The sequence below is a fragment of the Grampus griseus genome, assembly GCF_964374135.1.
Source record: "Grampus griseus genome assembly, chromosome: 7".
NCBI lineage: Eukaryota > Metazoa > Chordata > Mammalia > Artiodactyla > Delphinidae > Grampus > Grampus griseus.
In genome coordinates this window covers 54,249,370-54,268,808 of record NC_139001.1, presented here as the reverse complement: position 1 = coordinate 54,268,808, position 19,439 = coordinate 54,249,370, and the positions used below count along the sequence as shown (strand labels likewise).

General features: G+C 35.0%; 1 protein-coding gene across 5 annotated transcripts in view; it reads right to left on the bottom strand.

Moving 5' to 3' along the window:
- TTN (titin) overlaps positions 1–19,439 on the bottom strand; it is a 281,676-nt gene that overhangs the window by 148,430 nt on the left and 113,807 nt on the right. For 4 of the 5 annotated variants that reach the window (XM_082658166.1, XM_082658171.1, XM_082658170.1 and 1 more), the window contains exons 108-135: positions 18,008–18,082; positions 16,939–16,992; positions 15,670–16,074; positions 15,142–15,204; positions 14,711–14,782; positions 14,473–14,550; positions 13,803–13,892; positions 13,493–13,573; positions 12,043–12,129; positions 11,554–11,637; positions 8,823–8,906; positions 8,518–8,598; positions 8,291–8,371; positions 8,037–8,120; positions 7,692–7,793; positions 7,162–7,263; positions 5,305–5,385; positions 5,044–5,112; positions 4,727–4,810; positions 4,482–4,565; positions 4,109–4,192; positions 3,803–3,886; positions 2,953–3,033; positions 2,444–2,650; positions 1,467–1,544; positions 1,185–1,259; positions 889–981; positions 18–95 (exon numbers count right to left, since the gene is read on the bottom strand). In XM_082658166.1, the coding sequence (XP_082514292.1) occupies positions 18–95; positions 889–981; positions 1,185–1,259; positions 1,467–1,544; positions 2,444–2,650; positions 2,953–3,033; positions 3,803–3,886; positions 4,109–4,192; positions 4,482–4,565; positions 4,727–4,810; positions 5,044–5,112; positions 5,305–5,385; positions 7,162–7,263; positions 7,692–7,793; positions 8,037–8,120; positions 8,291–8,371; positions 8,518–8,598; positions 8,823–8,906; positions 11,554–11,637; positions 12,043–12,129; positions 13,493–13,573; positions 13,803–13,892; positions 14,473–14,550; positions 14,711–14,782; positions 15,142–15,204; positions 15,670–16,074; positions 16,939–16,992; positions 18,008–18,082 (2,721 nt within the window). The remainder of the gene's footprint in view (positions 1–17; positions 96–888; positions 982–1,184; positions 1,260–1,466; positions 1,545–2,443; positions 2,651–2,952; positions 3,034–3,802; positions 3,887–4,108; positions 4,193–4,481; positions 4,566–4,726; positions 4,811–5,043; positions 5,113–5,304; positions 5,386–7,161; positions 7,264–7,691; positions 7,794–8,036; positions 8,121–8,290; positions 8,372–8,517; positions 8,599–8,822; positions 8,907–11,553; positions 11,638–12,042; positions 12,130–13,492; positions 13,574–13,802; positions 13,893–14,472; positions 14,551–14,710; positions 14,783–15,141; positions 15,205–15,669; positions 16,075–16,938; positions 16,993–18,007; positions 18,083–19,439) is intronic. The other variant, XM_082658167.1, reaches the window with a different exon arrangement.

Here is a 19,439-nt window from a genome sequence, read left to right as displayed (position 1 = left end):
AGAGTGAATATAGGTACCTCTAACAGGTGCTGCTACTTCTTTTTTAGGAACAGGTACTTTTTCTTCTGTGACAACCCTCTTGGGCTTCATGGGCACTTAAAACATTAAGTATAAGGAAATTTTATTGTCAGAAACAGGGTACCCAGCGAATGCTTGCTTTATTGTATTTTAAGGAAATAGAGTAATGCTGCAAGTGCCTCTCATATAAGAGATATGTGATTGTTCATTCATAAGAAACTTCAGATTCTCCATGGAAAGGATTCTGAACCTTACTGGAATAAAAACATACAAAAGTACTCAAGGAGGTCTGAGGTAGCAGAGACCAAGTGTGAAATGATGTTTAGTGTTTGGGTATCTCTGCTTGTATGAAACATCCTTTACTGAAAAGCTAAATTTACTTCTGGATAAGTAAGTATACTTTCTGAAATTGCAGTGAAGTTACTTAATAGTAAAAAGCAGGGAAAAATGGTTAGACATTGAGTTAACTCTTTTTTTCAATCTTCAAAATGACTTTAGGATCAATAAACAGGTATTAAACTGTGGTGAATATTGTTATATCATCACATCAATTTAGATAAGTCAGGAATGTGCCAAATGGTCACTGATTTTAAATCCAAACATTCTATTTTATATGTATTGTAGCCATGTGTTAGGACACAGCCACTGTATAAGAAGCTATGGATATATTTCGAAATAACTTCGAAATAACTTTTCCTTTTAAGATAACATTATCTTTTTATCCTGTATTTACAGATTTTTACATCCAACATCCACCTAACTATTAATATAAAAGACACAAAACAATGAAGAAAAAAAAAAGCAAAACACAGCTGCTTTAGTTTTAAAAGAGACATTATAAAAGACCACAATCGAGGAAGGAAAGTATACCTTTATCAGCTGGTTCAGTCACCTGCTCTTTTTCACGTTTGGTAATTGAAATGTGTATTTTTTCCTCAACAACTTTCTTTGCTTCTTCAGTCACTTTAAAGATATTAATTATTAAAGACCATTAAAACCAACCACACGAATATGTAAATAAAAATACATGAAATGCCGAGAAATGTAAAAATCAGCACCAAACAATATATTCAGTAAAGACAAAGAACATCAGACAAGGTAGTAAGACACGTTTACAGAACATAAGCAAAAAAGATGTTTTTGGTAGTTATTACGCTGCCATGTACCTTTGGGCGGTGGAGGTTTGAGTTTCTTAGGAATGGGCACTGGTACTTTTTCTTCAGGGACCACTTTCTTCGGCACTTTAAAACATCAATATTAACAGATTTAAAAACCTGAATCAAATTTCTTCAGAGTAGTAAGAAGAAAAAAATAAGAAATATGATGCACAACATAATGACCCCAAACACACACACGATTGGTACACTGCCACTTCAACATGGATTTATACTTGGACAGACATGTAGGGACCACAGGTCTCATGACTGATAATGTTGTTTTCACTCTACCTTTAGCTGGTGGGATCTTTGGTTTTGTGGGAACTGCTTCTTCCTGGACAGGCTTTACTGGGGTGGGCTTCTCAGGCTCTTTAAAAATATATACAGGGTATTTAATGTTAGACATTTTTGTTAGAATATATTTCTTCAATGGATACGAAGAATTAAAATAATATATCTTATCTACAGCATAGGCATAGACTCTAGAGGTGAGTGAGAATCAGAGATCCGAGTAGAATAAGGTGTAAAAGACCTAAAAAAGCTTTTATTGCTATTTCCTCCTTGCTATTTACTTCAGTTAGGTAATTGTGACTCCCTTTTACATATTATAGTATCATTTCACTTCAGGTAGACAAAATCATGGTTAAACTCCTCCCCATATAATATTGTTTTTTAATTCTATTTGTAAAACTACATAGAACATTCTCAAAGTTAGGCTGTGAAACATCAAAAATAGAATAAGTGAAATAATATTGCTTCATTTTGAAATTCCAATAGAAACTTATTCCTACAGATTTGATCTTCACAAAGATAAAACACAATGGCTTGTGTTGGCTTTCTCTGTGTTTACTTTTGAAGCAGTCTTTGTGAAGTTTGGATGATGGGAACCCCGAGGGTAGGGTGTTTTCTCAATAGCCTATTATGTTTGATAATAACAAGGTTCAGGATGAGAGACGTTGAGAAATTTGTGGTCATGTATTAGAATGATCAAGGGCACTTGAAGATAGACTCTTGACCTTTTGGAGAAAGAAACGTAATGACATTTTCTTATAAGCAAAAAGGAGAGATTATGCCCAGAACCAAACTCTAACACAACTTTACGATTTATAGAGATTTTTTTTTCTAGAAGTTATCCAAGAAAAAAAATTCTGAATTTGCCAAACAAAACAAAGTTCTTTCCAAATTTCTTTGGGCATTCAAAATTTTATCCTGTTCTATGGATTTTACTCATATTTAATGTGGTTTCAGGTTTGCAGATCTGCTCATACCTGTGACATATTCTTCATGTTCTTTATACTCTTCGTAATGTTCGAATTCATGCTCCTCATACTCATCATATTGATCATATTCTTCTGTGGGTTCATACTCCTCAAATTCTTTATAATCATGTTCTTCATATTCCTCTTCCCATTGTACTGAAACAGTTTCTTCTTCCTGGGTGTAAGCCCATTCTTTCTCTGCTGTTACAGTTACTTCTGGAATAATATTGACAACAGGTGCATTTTACTTGAAGCCCATTTAGGGACCATAGTGACAATGTGCTGTGATCTCATTCCTTGCTGATAGTCTCATGCACTGGTTATGGGAGACCCTGACTGTCCTTTGCTGGCCAAGGTATTACAGAGTGTACATTTGCTATTTATAATTTCAAATGTTAGATTCCCTGCCTTTAGGCAACAATAAGCCAATAAAGAATGAGAGTCAAATTAGAAACTAACAGGCAAAGAGCTGTGTAGGTTCATACTTCATTTTATTATTTAGTCAAAGCACAATATACCTTTAGCTGCTGGAGGTTCTCTTTTTGGAACTTCAATGGATACCTTTTGTTCTTTGACAGCTCTTTTCCTGAGTTCAGTCACTTTAAAAAGAATAATTATTAAAAGTGAATTGCAAGATTCAGAATAACATGTGTTAAGAGAACTTGTGTGTGCAATCCAAGGACAAAGAGGACAAAGATGGCCATAACCATGCTCGTTGTTTAAATTTTTCATTTAAGTGGTAAGAAAAATCAATAGACTTGGAAATAAACATGTTCTAATATATATATAAATACTTTTCTCTAAGCTACTTAATACTTAAAAGACATTGAATAACTTTAAGAAGATCAAGTAGTATTTATAAAAGAAATAAAAAAAGACAACTAGACAGTATAAACAATGACTATCAAACAAGCATTAGACAGAAGGTTGCATCACATGAATAGTTTCTTCACTTTAATTCTAAGGTGTTTTCATAAGCTCTACTGGCACAATGTAGAAAATTGAGGATTTAAAAACTTTTAATTTCATCAAAGGTTGCCACAGAAAACAAGCATTTCTGCAAAGGAGTTTAGTATATAGACAAAGAGCCATTAGAAGATAAATTCGTTTTAAGGGAAAGTATCTACACGTTTGTATGGAGTTTCATTTTTGTTTTTGTTTTCTTTTGAGAAGAAGAGACAGAATATTTTCTGGTATCAGAAATATTTAGTTTTGAGATGATACGGAATAGCATACGCATATTACTTACTTTGTAATACATATTTAAATTATTTTCTCTAAAGATCCCAATTCCACTAGATTAGTTATACCTATAAGCTTATTTTGATACCTAAAAGCTTATTTTGATTTTTGGAAAAGTTGGTATACCTTTTACTGGTGGCTCCTCCTCTTTTCTAGGCTTGAGTTTTGGAACTTTTTCTTCTGGAACAGCTCTCTTGGGTTCCTCAGGCACTTTAAAGACAGATTTCACTTTAAAGAACGGTTTTCCTCATTCAAACAACAAAAAGGTAGTTGTATAGTAGTAACTCAAACATAAAAGACTTGATATTTTCACGATTTCAAACATAAAACAACTATAACAATGACAACAAAAACCCAACACCCATAACGAGTGTACTTGGTAAAGAGAATAGGGTAGGTACAATATTCTGTGTATTGAAAGGCCCCATGTACCTCTTGGTCTTGGAGGCTCCACTTTTTTAGTTACAGCAACGTGAACTTTTTCTTCCTGGGCAATTTGCATGTGCCTCTCAGTCACTTGAAAGATAATTTTAGGATTACGGAGTTATATTATTTAAAGTGGAATTTAAAAAAATGTATTAGCCAGAAAGTATTGTGATTTTAGAGTATAACAATTTTACAAGGTACGCACAAATGAACTTCACAACAAGTAAGCAATAGTCCACCATAGACAAGGCAATAATATATCCTTGTGGCCAACATACACCAATAATCTCCATACAGAAGGGGTGACCCAAGGACAGCAGTGAGAGGACGAGAAAGACAAGACATGTTTCTAGTTGTCATGCTGGGGAGTTTCGTTTACCTTTGGTGGGAGGAGGTTCTTCTATCTTAGCCACTTTGGGAGGAGCCCTTTTTTCAGGATCTGGTTTCTTTGGCTCTTCTGGCACTTAAAAGACATTGCACAACACGATCAGACATACAAATGTGAAAAACACTAAACATAGGCACACTTATTTTCTTGTTAATGTCATAAAAATTTGAAGAATGTATCAATTTAAGATTTAAAAAGACAGGTATTATTCAAGAATAAAGGAAAGCCCAATATACCTTTGGCTGGTGGCACCTTTTCCTTTTTGGGAACTGCAGCAGGAATTTTCTTTTCTGGCACAATTTTCTTAGGTACTTCAGGAACTTTAGAAATATTAGGTTTAAGAATATTAGTTTGCATTACAGGAGAAGTGTAATTTTGGGGCAAAGAACTCACTTTATGAGAAGATCACACATTTACACAAACATTAATGTCTATAGTCAGTAAAAATGTTTACACGTATATGCTGACAAAACTGAGGCAGTTATTCAAACTAAAGGCATTATTATAGCTATTAAGACAAATGGTATCCCACTTCTTCGAGAGAGAATTGTACCTTTAGCTGGTGGAGGCTCCTCTATTTTAGCAGGAGTTTTCGGTTTGGGTACAATTTTCTTCTTAGGCACTTGAAAAGATTATAAAATACATTTGTGGAAATGTCCAGATTTCTTTTTAATAAACATTTAAGGAATATTTTTATTACACATGATATTTATCAACATTTGCAATACAGACAAAAAATTAACTACAAGAGGACATTAAGAATGGGACAAGCCAAACACATATGGGGCTAGAATTAATCTAAGAGTTGGTCTACCTTCGGCTGGTTCAGCGTCCACTTTCTCAGAAATAAAGTGCAGCTCTTCTTCTACAACATATTCCTCAGGCTCTTCCATCACTTTAAAGATATCAATTTCAAAGAAGATAGGTTGTAGTGTTTTTCATGTTTAATTTTAGCTGTACTTTATTATGTCAAAAAGTAAGTAAAATAGTAAAAGTTTAACACTTTCCAACTCCCTGATTGTTCTCATTTAAAATACCCAAAGAAGAAGATTTTAATCAAGGCATATGCCTTAATAAAGAGCATAGAAAATAAGTTTCAGTAAGTATAACATAAAGATAACAATGCTTGTATTCACAGGAAGAACAGGACAAGTGCAAGACGTAAAAACAATCCTAGCGGCTAGGTTAACAAGAACACAGGAATTTGAAGACAAGTTTCAAAAATGTACTTGAGGAATCATAAGTAGGTTCATAAGAAAGAAAGGAAAGACCTGTATTACATATGAAAAACCTACTGAGGACTTGGAAACAAGACTTTTTCCCCAAGTTTTGCGAGAGTAGCTATGGTGGACAAGGAAAGAGCCTTCCTATGATTTTTGAGTCTGTGTATAAGATTAATTATAGAATAGAAAGATCTAGTTACAAACACTAGGAGTAAACTTAACAGGCTACCCATCTTTCCCCTAAATCTTTGGGCTTAATGGAAACATAAGAATATCATAAAATGTCTTTCCTTTTAATCAGAGTCTATAGTACTAAAAGAAATTTATAATGTATAAAAAACTGAAATTATATTCATGCAATGAGAACTTTCCTTGTGTACATGTTATGGTTTCCCAAACATTTCTAGAAGGGATAGGACCCTCTTTGAATCCATCAGATTCCTGGCTTATGCCCATCTTGGCCTTTCCCAGGAAGCACAACAGAACTGGTGAGCTTCCTCTAGGAAGTCAAGTCTTGGTCTGTTCTAAGCCATTCCATTAAGACTGCACATGTGAATTTCACATGGACTTTTCTTCCAAGTGGAGAAGAGGTGGGGCCCCTTTTATTAGCCAGAGATACACTCAAGGGCATCTGCCTGTACAATTCTATTCATCTTTTCATTGGGAAGACAGTTAATTTACTGAGAAACTTATGGATTAATATTTAAAGCAGAGCTACATTAAAACTTTCTTAGTAAAGTTCTTCCAGATATATAGCTTTAGCCAGAACGCTGAACTTTAGCAGTAAACCCAGGGGTGTCTTAATTCATTAAAAGGGTATCCCAACATTGAAATAAAGCTCGTTGTTCAATCCTAAGCTATAGAGAACTAGCTTTATAGGTATGTGAACATCTGAATAACAAATTGATCTAATGAAAGCTATTACACGATTGTTTTCTCCATACATGGAACGTTGGAAAGCCCTCCGTGTTCAGTGCTTCACTCTCAAACCTGGCCTTGACTTCTGGAATGTAATAATGTATATAATTTCTTATTCATTTAAAATCTGTGAGTCAGGACACATTAGTGAGTTGTGCTATCAACACTGCTATTTGTTACCCATGTTTTAGAAATTAGACTACCAAGGTGAAGATTATGGCAGTCCACCATACTGAAACCAAGTCCCATCTACTGAAAGGATAAATGTGTATGGAGATACTTGCACCATTAGTTACCTATAAATATGAAGGCTTGTTTCCTACAGAGTCAAGTTAGAGGGAATGGACAAGAAATACTTTGGATGTTTAATTAATGCTCCTGAGTCTTGTGTTTCGATCAAAAGATACATCAGATAAGACCAGTAGACGTTCACTGAATTTGTGTCACTTTCATTAATCTGATAAATAATCTGTGAAGGAAAACAGCTTATCAAGACGCCAGGTCACCACTAGCTTATCTGCATTATTTACCTTCATAATCTGTAACCTCCACTTCTTCCTCCTCTCTTTCCTCTTCTCTATAAACTGAAACACATACTCTTTCCTCTTCTTCTGAATAACTCCATTCCTCCTCTGCAGGTATTTTAAAAGATAAGATTTACTTTAAATTCAGCCCGAATAGCCCATTGAAGTACTGATTATAACGATGTGTTCCCTATAGATGGGTAATGTTCTTCTATCTGCGTAGGGGGTGGTTTCACACTGCTTCTTCATTGCAAGAAGGAGAGAGCTGAGTTCAGGTGAGGGGACAGTACAGCGCAAGACTGAGAAGAATATTCAGATTATGCCCAAATGAGGCCACTTTCACAATTACCACATGTTCAGCATCCCACTCACCCTCTTAGAATGATTCAGGACCAATGTAGACACAAAACATTCAGTCTCAGAGGCTACAACAGACACTGATAAGAACAACTTCTAAAGTAAACTATGTGGTAAGAAGAAAAGACTTGGAGGAAACACATGCAAACTCATTTCTCCCCTCACTTCCAATTATATACCTTCGTGCCGCACGACCTCCACTCTTTGAGAAACTGCAACGGATGGTTTTTCTTCACCAACAAATCTTTTTTCTTCTACGACAGTTCTCTTAGAAACTTCAGCTTTAAGAAAGGATTAAAGTTGAAGCTTAAAAAATCAAGAATCTTAACAATTTTCTCTCCCTAAAGTTTGGGGAAGATTTGCACAGTACACCACTTTCACTAGCAAATTACATAACTTATCACGAGTATATACACACAAAAATTCTATCCAAGAGAGACAAAGGGTCAGTACAAGAAGACACCGGATAGGAAAAAGAATCCACCCGCTAAAAGATTTTTGTCAGAGGCTTGAGACAATCCTACCTCGGGGAGGAGGGGCTTTCTTAGCAGCAAGAACTGGCACGGGAACTTTCTCCTCAGGGACAGGTTTCTTAGGCAGAGCTGGTACTTTAAAAACATTGTGCACTTTTAGAACTTCAGTGTTATCTCATTGAAGACCATCACAAAACACAGATACACACTCACGATGCACATATATCACAAGACTAACAAAGTCATTGTTTGCCTAGGAACATAATCTTATAAAGACGGTTCTTGGAAAGATGGAGAGACAATACCTTTTGGTGGTGGAACTTCTTCCTCTTTCCAAGGAACAGGTCTTTTTTCTTCGGGAACTTTCTTCTTTGGTACTTCTGGCACTTAAAGGATAGTATTTGATTTTAAAATTCTCAGGAAGGCAAAGTAAATGAGCAACATAGAACTTGCAGGCCCATTAAAGAAGATATGCAATTAAAGAAGCTTGAAGGGAAGACAAGGTTATTTTGTGGAGATGGGATGAGGTTACCTGCTGGTGGTGGAGATTCCTCCCTTTCAGTGATGATAATTATTTTTTCTTCTGCAACAACCCTCTTCTGTACTTCAGGAACTTTAAAAGACATTAATTTTTAGAGTTAACTTTATATTTTCCAAAGTAGCTAATGGACAGTTATTTTGTAAGAAAGTAGGCAGGTGGACAGACACTTTTGTTGAATTCTTACACCATAAGACATTCATTTTGAATGAAACAAACTAAATTAGATAATTAAACACAGAAATGTTTTATACTCAAGACATAAAAACAGGGCTTCCTTACTAAGCAAGTCATTGTACCTTTAGCTGGTGGAGCTTCCTTTTTCTTTGCAACAGGAACAGGAATCTTTTCTTCAGGGACAGGTTTCCCGAGCACCTCTGGGACTTAAAGTTTTTAAAATAGAATGTTAGTTCAGCCATATGTCACTTTTATGAATGGATATAGGCACACACAAACAAATCTTTACGTAGTTTACTAATGTTATAGGCTTTCTATGCATCGGCAAAATAACGCACAAAATTAAACTATAGTTTTCTAAAGGTCACATGTGGTAAATGTCCCAAGTAATGTTACAGAGGCATTTAGGCGATTAAAAATGAGTTATATACACAGAAGGATGTGCACAGAATTCATTCTTTCTTTATATATTGGTATGCTTTTGATAAAAACAAATTAGTTCAACACTGTAAAGCAATTATACTCCAATAAAAATACCAAATTAGTCAGTAATTATATAAACAACATAGAGTGTGGATATAGTATATAGAAAAATTCCTTTACTCTTTGTATTGAGAAGTGGAATCCATAACAACAATGGGTATACTTTATCTAAGACTATCTTAGACTAAGATGTCATTAGAATGGTTGCATCTATAGCATTATTATTATTTTTCTATTTCTCTTCTGAATTTTTTTTCTTTTGGTGCACCTGTAGTGTCTATAAAACTCAGGAAACACTCTTTTGCTAGGGTAGCCCTCTCAGTATGACATCTGTGTGTCAGTGACTTTGGGGAGTTCTGTGTGCAAAATTTTGTGGGTATGTATATATGTGCTTTTCTCTAAGAGGCTCCATAGTTTTCAATAGGGTCTATGACCCAAAGAAGGTTTACAATGGGTTTAATTTACCTATTCTAAGTGTTGAATTTTTGAGTGGCTGATGTAGTTCTAACAGCATGCATTATCGGTGGTAATTTTTTCATTTTAAATAAGATATTGGCAATTTTTTTGAACATCTGCACCTCTACATTTGCATTTGTAATATCTTGATGTAATCATACAGATACACATTGATACATGTATATATTATGTTATGTATACATGGGGTGTTTATACATACATGTTACTAAGTGTATTTATTTTCATGTATAAATGAGACATGCCTCTGAGTCTCCTCCAGGAGTGACCAAGAGGCTTTGGCATTAGTACTGGTTTTAGTAATATAAGCTTTTCATTATAATCATATTTTATTTTCATACAATCATTATATTTTAATGATTAGATAATCAGAAATCATTCTTAAAAATCATTTGGTTAAAAAAAAGACCCTAAAGAAATAAAAACTCTAATTTGAAAAGATACGTGCACCCCAGTGTTTATAGCAGCATTATTTACAATTGACAAGATATAGAAGCAACCTAAGTGCCCATCAACAGACGAATGGATAAAGAAGTTGTGGTATATATTTACAATGGAATACTACTCAGCCATAAAGAAGAATGAAGTGCTGCCATTTGCAAATACATGGATGGACTTGGAGGGTATTATGCTAAATGAAATAAGTCAGAGAGCGACAAGTACTGTATAATATCACTTACATGTACAATCTAAAAAATACAACAAACTAGTGAACATAACAAAAAAGAAGCATACTCACAGATATAGAGAACAAGTTAGTGGTTACCAGTGGGGAGAGGTAAGTGGGGAGGAGAAGTAGGGGATTAAGAGGTACAAACTATTAGGTATAAAATAAGCTACAAGGATATATTGTACAACAGAATACAGTCAATATTCTATAATAACTATAAATGGAGTATAACCTTTAAGAATTGTGAATCACTATATTGTACACCTGTAAGTTATATAATATTGTGCAACAACTGTACTTCAATTAAAAAAAAAGAATAAAAGAAAAAGACCCAGAATTCTGAAACAGCCAAGAGTTTGAGAAAGAGAGAAGCAGATTTGATTAAGGAAGAAAATGGAAACACTGAGAAATCAGGCAAAAGAGAACACTTCTTAAAACGTATGAGCCTGCTTTCTCCTAAGCTGGATGGTACTGGATATCTCTATAACTGACCAGATGTGTGCAGTTTGTTACTTCATTGCCTCTATAAAGTAGTGTCTTTTATCACTAAAACCACCAAAACCAACCAAATCCAAAAATTAAAGCAAGAATTAGCACATTTGAATCCAAACATCCCTATATGAAAGGTCCCTTGACTCACTAATTAGATAATTGCAACATTTAGGGCAAATGTCAACGTTCAGTTAATATCTCAAGAAACATGGTGAAAGTAAATGCCAAAAGTTGATGTTTCCAACTAAGGGTAGGCATTATTGACTTTTCAGAAGAGTGGCAGTTCCCAGAAGCACTGTGTACATCTTTACCTCATTAACATTCAGTTCTGCCAAACACCCTCCTGTTAGTCTTTGTATCTTGTCATAACTCATGAAAGTTTTTTTTTTTTATTAAGAAAAAGTCACATAGTTGAGGGCTGAAAGAGTTTTTCCTAGAAACATGCCCTGTAGAAAATGAGTTTCACAAATATTTCTTCTTTCTCTAGGAGAGGGAAGATATTAAAAATTTAAGACAGCAGTTTGATATAGTTACTTTTGAAAAGTAACTTCTTTTAATGTTCAGTATCACAAATAATGTATGTGGAGTGTGGCCCTGGAAGCTGACAAATAAATGAAAAACACAAGGGGCATGTAAAAGACACAAAGTAGACAGCAGAGTAAGTACAAAGACTGTATAAAACAAAGCACTGGCATTTGGGGCAAAGGGTCAGCCTGTGATCAGTTCTGGTGTACCTTTGGGGGGAGCGGCAGGTTCCTTCTTAGGCACAGGAACTGGCTTTTTCTCCTCTGGCACAGGTTTCTTGGGAACTTCAGGAACTTTAAAGACACCATTGTTGAAACAATTGAGAACTCTAGCCTCCTTGTGAGACATTTAAGATTACATTAAATCATAAATCCTCAGTAAGAGTGAAAGAATTTAGGAAGTAATTTAATATCAAGCATGTAACTTGTGATGAAAATACATGCTAAATACATCAATACCATACAGACATTACATACATTACATGAAGTGGACAAAGACCCAATCAGCATGGTCTGGAGTCTAAAGTATTCCTGACATTTGTGTAACATATTACCACAAGTTAATGAAATCAACATACACAGAATTAAAATACATTACAAATGTAGCTTACAGATACTATCTCATTAACACACAGAGCCAATAGAAAAAGGTACAAGAAGACAGACATTAAGAAATTTTTTTCAAAAATATGATTCTACCTTTGGCTGGTAGGGGCTCCACCTTTTTAGGAAGGTGGGGAACAGGGACTACTTCCTCTGAGACTGGTTTCTTGGGTGGCTCAGGGACTTTAAAAAAAAAAAAAAGGGTCGATTTTGAGAAATTGTTCATTTTGACAAGGCATATGTTGTTGCAAGACTTAAACAGTAGACATTCTGGTTTTATACCAATTGAATGCAAGAAAATTACATGTTAATCAAGGATTAAGGGCAATGAACAAGTGGCTAATTAGAAAATGTGACTGTTACTCATTTTTAACTGAAGGAACCTCCACTTTCCTAGGAACAGGTAGGAGCACCCCTTCCTCAGAGGTGCCAGTGCCTGTTCCTCAGACACCAGTTTTAGAAACTTCACTTTTATAAAGCCACAGCATTAGAACAACTGCATTCAATTATCTTAAATAATTTTTGTATCCTAAATGTTTAACAATTTGACTGGGTGTAGGAGAGGGTCGGTGGAGGGAGGGGAGCCCTAATTTGTAGCCACTGCCAGTTTCCAAGTTCCAGCCTCTGTGGTGGTGCAAATACATGCATCCTGGCTACCAACGATGATGTCATTGTCTCGGAGTAGGGAAGGGATGAGAAGTAGCACATAATTATCCAGTATTTCCACAACACAGAGGCAATCAACGTAACCTCAGAAACATAGATAATAGGAAAATAGTAATGAGTTTTGAGCATTTATTACCATAGTTTTAAATATAACTTATTTAATTTTATATAATTTAACTTTTAATCATGGAGGCGTTAAATGCTGGGTAGCAAAATTCCTGAAAATTTAACCATCAGCTCTGGTGAGTGGGTATGAGCTGGCTCCAGGACACTGTATTTCTTTTCTTAATAGATTTAATTAATTAATTAATTAATTAATTATTGGCTGTGTTGGGTCTTCGTTGCTGCGCACAGGCTTTCTCTAGTTGCGGCGAGCGGGGGCTACTCTTCGTTGCGGTGCGTGGGCTTCTCATTGTGGTGGCTTCTCCTGTTGCAGAGCACGGGCTCTAGGTGCAAGGGCTTCAGTAGCTGTGGCTCGCGGGCTCTAGAGCGCAGGCTCAGTAGTTGTGGCGCATGGGCTTAGTTGCTCCGTGGCATGTGGGATCTTCCCGGACCAGGGCTTGAACCCGTGATCCCCTGCACTGGCAGGCGGATGCTTAACCACTGCACCACCAGGGAAGCCCCCAGGACACTATTTCTTTTTCTAAACAGGTGGCCACTAGATTGTAAGCTCCATGAAGCAGGGAACAGAGCCTCCAGGAATTGTCATTCCTCTCTCCAATACCCTCCTCATGGTCTTCTCCTCTCCCTATGATGTCATTTGCACATAGTGGCTAAAGGTCTGTGGACTGCGACTAAATTTATTATTTAATATTAACATATTCAGATATTTACTTTGGAACTTTTGAAAGATTTTAAACTTAGAATAAATCACTAATACCTTTAGGTGGAGGCTCAATCTTTTTGGAAACAGCAACGTGAATTTTCTCTTCGGTAACAGTTTTCTTTTGTACCTCAGGGACTTTAAAAAATGTACATTTTAGTTCCTGGCATGCCATACTATGGGTGGTATTGCAATTTACAAAGCATATTGAAATACAAATTAAAACAGACAAATGTGAAATGAAGAAGATGACAAATATTCACAAGGAGACAGAGATATCTACATAATCATGAATTAGATAAGAAGAGGGATAAAAATCCATCTGAAGCCCTTCCATTTGAGCCCCGTATTCAAATTTGCCTTATACCTGTGACTGACACTTCTTCCTCCTCTGTGTGAGAAGCAAAGAACATCTTTTCTTCTGAAGTAACCATCTTCTTTGTATGTACAGCAGGTACTTTAAAGAGAGTATTTCACATTAGTATTTCTTTTTCCAGTTCAAGACATCAGATCAAATACATGGCTTGTTTAGACACAGAATTAGTGGGTTAATATGATAGCTTGAGAACAAATTCAGTATTGACAAGAAAACAAATCATGTTTTGATCTATAGGGACAAACAATCCAGGCAGCCTTTATCAAACATTATTAAATGGGAATCAAATAGACACAACTTCTTCACACGTGATGTGGTGCTTTCCCAAATCCATTAGGGTTTATTCATATAAATGAGGGGATGAGGGATATTATATGGAATGGAATGCATGGCACAATAAAGTTAGAAGACTACTGATTAAACACAAATCCTTCTTTAATTAAAAAAAATTATGTAATTTTAAAGTGATACTAAAAACAAAGATAATGTTATTATTTACTTAAATTATAAAAATGTGCAGCATAAAATGTATATAATATATATAATATGTCTTTATTTTGGTGATTTCAGATTTGTGAGTTGTTCAGTAATATATGTATACATATTCATACACATAAATAAAAATGTTTAAAACTTGTAGCTGAAAAACAAAGATGTATACCTTTCACTTCAATAACTTCTTCCTGCACTGGAGTCCGAGAAGGTTTTTGTGGAACAATCTTCTTTGAAACTTCGGGTACTTAAAAATATGTACAAATATATTTGTATTGTGAAGAATACTGCTTTGCACAAAATTTTAAAATATCTTAGTTTAGATGACTATATAAATAACATGTGACTATATATCAGTAAACAATTACTTGTGTACATGGTACGAGAAATGTTTTAAATGATAATACCTTTGGTGACTTGAACTTCTTCCATTCTTCGAGAAGTCTTTTCAATTTTTTCAACTATGGGCTTCTTTACAACTGCAAGCATTTTAAAAAAATTGCAGTACTTTTAGAATTTCTATTAAAATAGTCTGTCTCTTTTTCTCTCAATTTTTAAAGAGAGACAAGTTTGTTGCAGTGAACTTTAAGTACAAGCCTCTGTACTTCAAGTATTTTCGTTATTTTTTATATTTACCACAACAATCTTTTTATCATCATTTTACGTTTGAATTAAATGAAGTAGGTAGATATTCTTAGAAAAAAAATCACTGATACAATGAAGCTTCCAGAAGAAGTTGTGCCTATTGGATTGAACTGGTGATTCATACATTTTTGCCCAGCAAGCCATGATAATGACATCGATGATGTGATCTATTTAAATAATTCCAATTACATACCTTTAGGAGGTGGTACTTCTTTCTTTTCCGGTACTTTTGCTGGAATTTTCCTCTCATGTGATTCTTTAACAAAAACACAGTAATAAGGGATGCTTGAATAGGTTAAGTTCTAATAGACTGTATCAATTGGCAAATGATATAAGTTAAGAATCATATACAAATGTGTAAATTATTGTATTTGGGATCTTTATTGCTAACAGGATTACTCATGCTGGATTTAAAAGCAGGATCAAGCAGAGATGCAGTGAGGCAGTGAAACTAAAACTTGAACCTCTGCATTAGAAAAGAGCACTTGGAATTCAGTCTTAGTAATACGATTAAATGATTCAACTTACAATATCAAAGCATGAAAGTAACTCTGAAGACAATGATGCTTTTAAAGATTCTAAAGATTTCTAACTTTAAAAAATGGAAATCGTCATTTCATCTATTTCATACCCATTGCACATCAGGTTAATAACCTTGAAAATATAAAGAACTGAGCAAAAAATGAGGAAAAGAGAAAAAAGTCACTCAATTAATACATACCTTCATAAGCCTCCTTTTGAACTTGGATGACTTCTCTTTCTTGGTAAGTCTCCTCCCACTCTTCCTCCCCTTCCTCATAACCTTCTTCCCTTTCATAGTATTCTTGCCCTTCTTCAAAATCTTCTTCCCATTCCTCATGAACTTCCCTTTTAGCTTCTACCTGGGTCTCTTCATACTCTTCATCCGGTTCCTCATAGTAAGGCTCTTCATATGGCTCCGTGTATGGTTCTACCTCTAGTTCGTCATAAGGTTCTTCCAAAGATTCTATGTAAACTTTCTTCTCCTCGTAGACTGCTTGCTTTTTCTCATACACAGCTTCTTTTTCTTTCTGAACCTCTTTCTTTCTGGTTATGGTCATTATTTTCACTTCTTCAGCCTTGGAGGATACATCAATCACTTCAGGAGCTAAAATAAATAAATTAATTAATTTAAAAAGATAATATTAGCATGTTAATTATATCCATACAATTACTTCACGAAATGAAAGTCTATGTAGTCAAGCAATATCAGTATCTGAGATCTCAGCCTTATATTGATCATTTACGTTTTCTTTGTGTTGGTTCTGTTTAAATTTTTGTTGATTATGGAACACAGTCAGCAGGGTCAAGAGACACTCTACTCTTAACCTGAGGATTTTTCTGGTGTGAACAAAATGGCATTCAGTAAATATTATCAAATGAACACATCTTCCATTGTTTCATGGGAGCTCCAGTTTGTAAAACCCTTAGTTTTTTTTTCCCCATGGAATATCTTAATATTTGATCATTTTGTAGAATTTATTTCTAATATTTCTGTAGTTACTTAAATTCCAAACTATTCTTTCAAAAACAGTACTAATTTTAAAGCTATATTTTTGACTATCGAATATAACTTTTTAGTCAATTTGATAAAGACAATATTTAAAGTCATGTAACCAAATCAATTAGTTGCTTTCATATGACAACTTTAAAAATATTAAGGCTAACATTATTCATATGATCCTTAACATTTGTGTTAGCTACAGTTGAAACAATAAGGGATCCCCTCTCTTTCTAGCCCTCACCATTTCCTTCCCTGAGTCCACTGCACTGAGGCTGCATAAACGTTTGCCTGGGTTTTTCTTTCCTGGAATTCGACCAGTATGAAGTAGCCATCATTTCCACTGCTAATTTTACTGTAGCAGAGGAGACTCTACAACTTTATAATAAGTTGGAAGCCTAATACATAAAATAAGAATACAACGCAGAGATGCAAATCTCAGAAATAAATAGAATAAAATATTTCATTTACCTTCTGCTGGAATTAAGGCAGTAGGAGGTGGAGGCTTCTTGGCAACCTCTGGAACTTTGAAAACATAAAATACATGTTTATCTTTAGACTATAAGTTTTTTAATGCTTACTAATCCTGTATACCCTTGTTAGCCATTTGTATGATCTGTGACTACTACCCATATATAAAATGCTTTTATAAGATCCAAATTTAGCTCACCAAAAATGCTACGCAATGCCATGTTAACGAAAATGCAGGAAGGCTGATATTTTATTCTACTTTATGTTGATTTAAAACAATTTAAATTAACATGAAACATAAAGAGAATATTTGGTATGTCTGATGCTAAAAATAATGCATGTTTAATTTTTTCAGTGATTAACAATAAAGTTTGGGAAATAGCCATGCTTTTTTGAGATTCTTCTTATTCTATAACATCTCACAAATGACCACAAAAAAAAAGTCTCAGTGAATCGTGCCCTATGCTCCTGGATTCTCCTTTTTTTAGGAGGTTGCTGTACTTTAATCTTAGCCAGATGGATAAAATTATTTGCTTAAATTTAGTTATCCCATCTTTTTCCTAAAAATTTTCCAGGATATAATAAAAATTTAAAGTAACTAAATTGATCCCCCTGCAAAAAGTGTTTTATTTTTCCCTGCGAGTATTGACATTTAGCTCAGGTGAACCAGGAAGGGTGCTGAGTTGGGCTGGAGTGGCCACTTAAAATTAGTGACCTTCTGTTGGTCTGACTTCTGTTGGTGTGACTTGATCAAGACCAGCTGTTGGACCAGAGGGCAGTACCTTCTTTAAATCACTATCCAGAGATAATGAGAACTCTCTGGTGTTGCCATTGGGTGCCATGGGTAGACATAGGCACAGGAGGATAGAGGAGGAAAAAAAGGGGAAAAGAAAGAAAGTTGAGAGAGAAAGTGAGGACTGAATCAAAGAAGAGGGTGAGTGTGAGTAAAGGAAGAGGTACCATTTTGTGAATTCACACTCTTAACCTTCCTCTATCCTCCACTATTTGGGATTTAAATTTTTTAACCAAGAGAAAAGCAGTAAGACTGAATTTTGATTAATTATAATACCTTTAGGTGGTGGTGCCTCTTCTTTGGGCTTTGCGACAACTTTTTTAGCATCTTTCTTCACAGCTTTTTTGGTCACTAAAAAATGAGATGTCAGATGTAAATTTTACTAAAATATTTTCATGAAACTGGGAGGTTTATTGAAAAATTTTTTAAATTAATTTAATTTATTTATTTTTGGCTGCATTGGGTCTTCATTGCTGTGCAAAGCCTTTCTCTAGTTGTGGTGCTTGGGCTTCTCCTTGCAGTGGCTTCTCCTATTGAGGAGCACGGGCTCTAGGCCCGCGGGCTCAGTAGTTGTAGCGCACGGGCATAATTGCTCCGCAGTATGTGGGATCTTCCAGGACCAGGGATTGAACCCGTGTCCCCTGCATTGGCAGGCAGATTCTTAACCACTGCACCACAAGGTAAGTCCTGAAATATTTTTTTAAATATGTTTTGATGGTAACAAGAGATTCTGCACATTATTGCAAGATATCTGTTTCAGAAAGATCTTGGACTACAAAGCAGAACCATTTTTTTGGAGGGAGATAGAATATGAAGGGTGATCTTACATCTTCACTGATTTTATGCCTGCTTAAAGTTTTCAAACATCTAGAGTAGACCCAAGTGATATCAAAAATAGCAGAGGTACAGCTTTTCATCTTCATTTCACTTAGGTAAGAACACGTTATAGTTTTCAGGAAAAAGAATTAACAAGTGAATTAGTAAAATTAAAGTCCCACCTATGCTATATTGCGGAAGTTTTGTCATTTCTGACATTATACCTTGATCCTGGCCCCTGATCGTAACTTGATTATGGCTCCTAGTATTTGAATTTTTAAAATATGATTTAATTTCTCAAGTTTCCCAGTGGGCACTCAAACTTAAGTCATGTTGACACTAACACTCAAATCATAAATCATTCATTAAGATAAATTATTATTTCTGACAACAAATATAAGTGGAAATCTATTTTATGATTTTTGATTCTTATTCATTTTTGCTATCATAAGTAGGTGAAATATAGTTAATTATGTTCATATAAATTATAAAAATGCTTTTCTTTGTTATTGAGATTGTAGTAGTCATAAAACTGGAAGTGCTTTTTGTTTTTTTTTAACTGAATTTCCCCTGAGGCTGGCTGAAAACTAGCTCAAGCTTTTGACACCAATTGTAGTAGATATTAGGGAACTAGCATGTCAAACCATGGAAACTACTACAGTAATGGTGGCTTGGCTTTCGAAAAATGTGACTTTGACATGCAGAATTTTTTCCTGATGATGCTGGGAGAATTCTGACAGCAATTTTGAACTCCCCGGAACTCTAGAAAGTCCCAGGCAGTCTGTTGACTGATTAGTTGAGCAGTTTGGGGGCACAAATGGTACAGTTTATCTACTGAAATATCTGAGAAGGACAATTTCCTGGCTCACTCATGAGTTTATTGCAGAGCTCT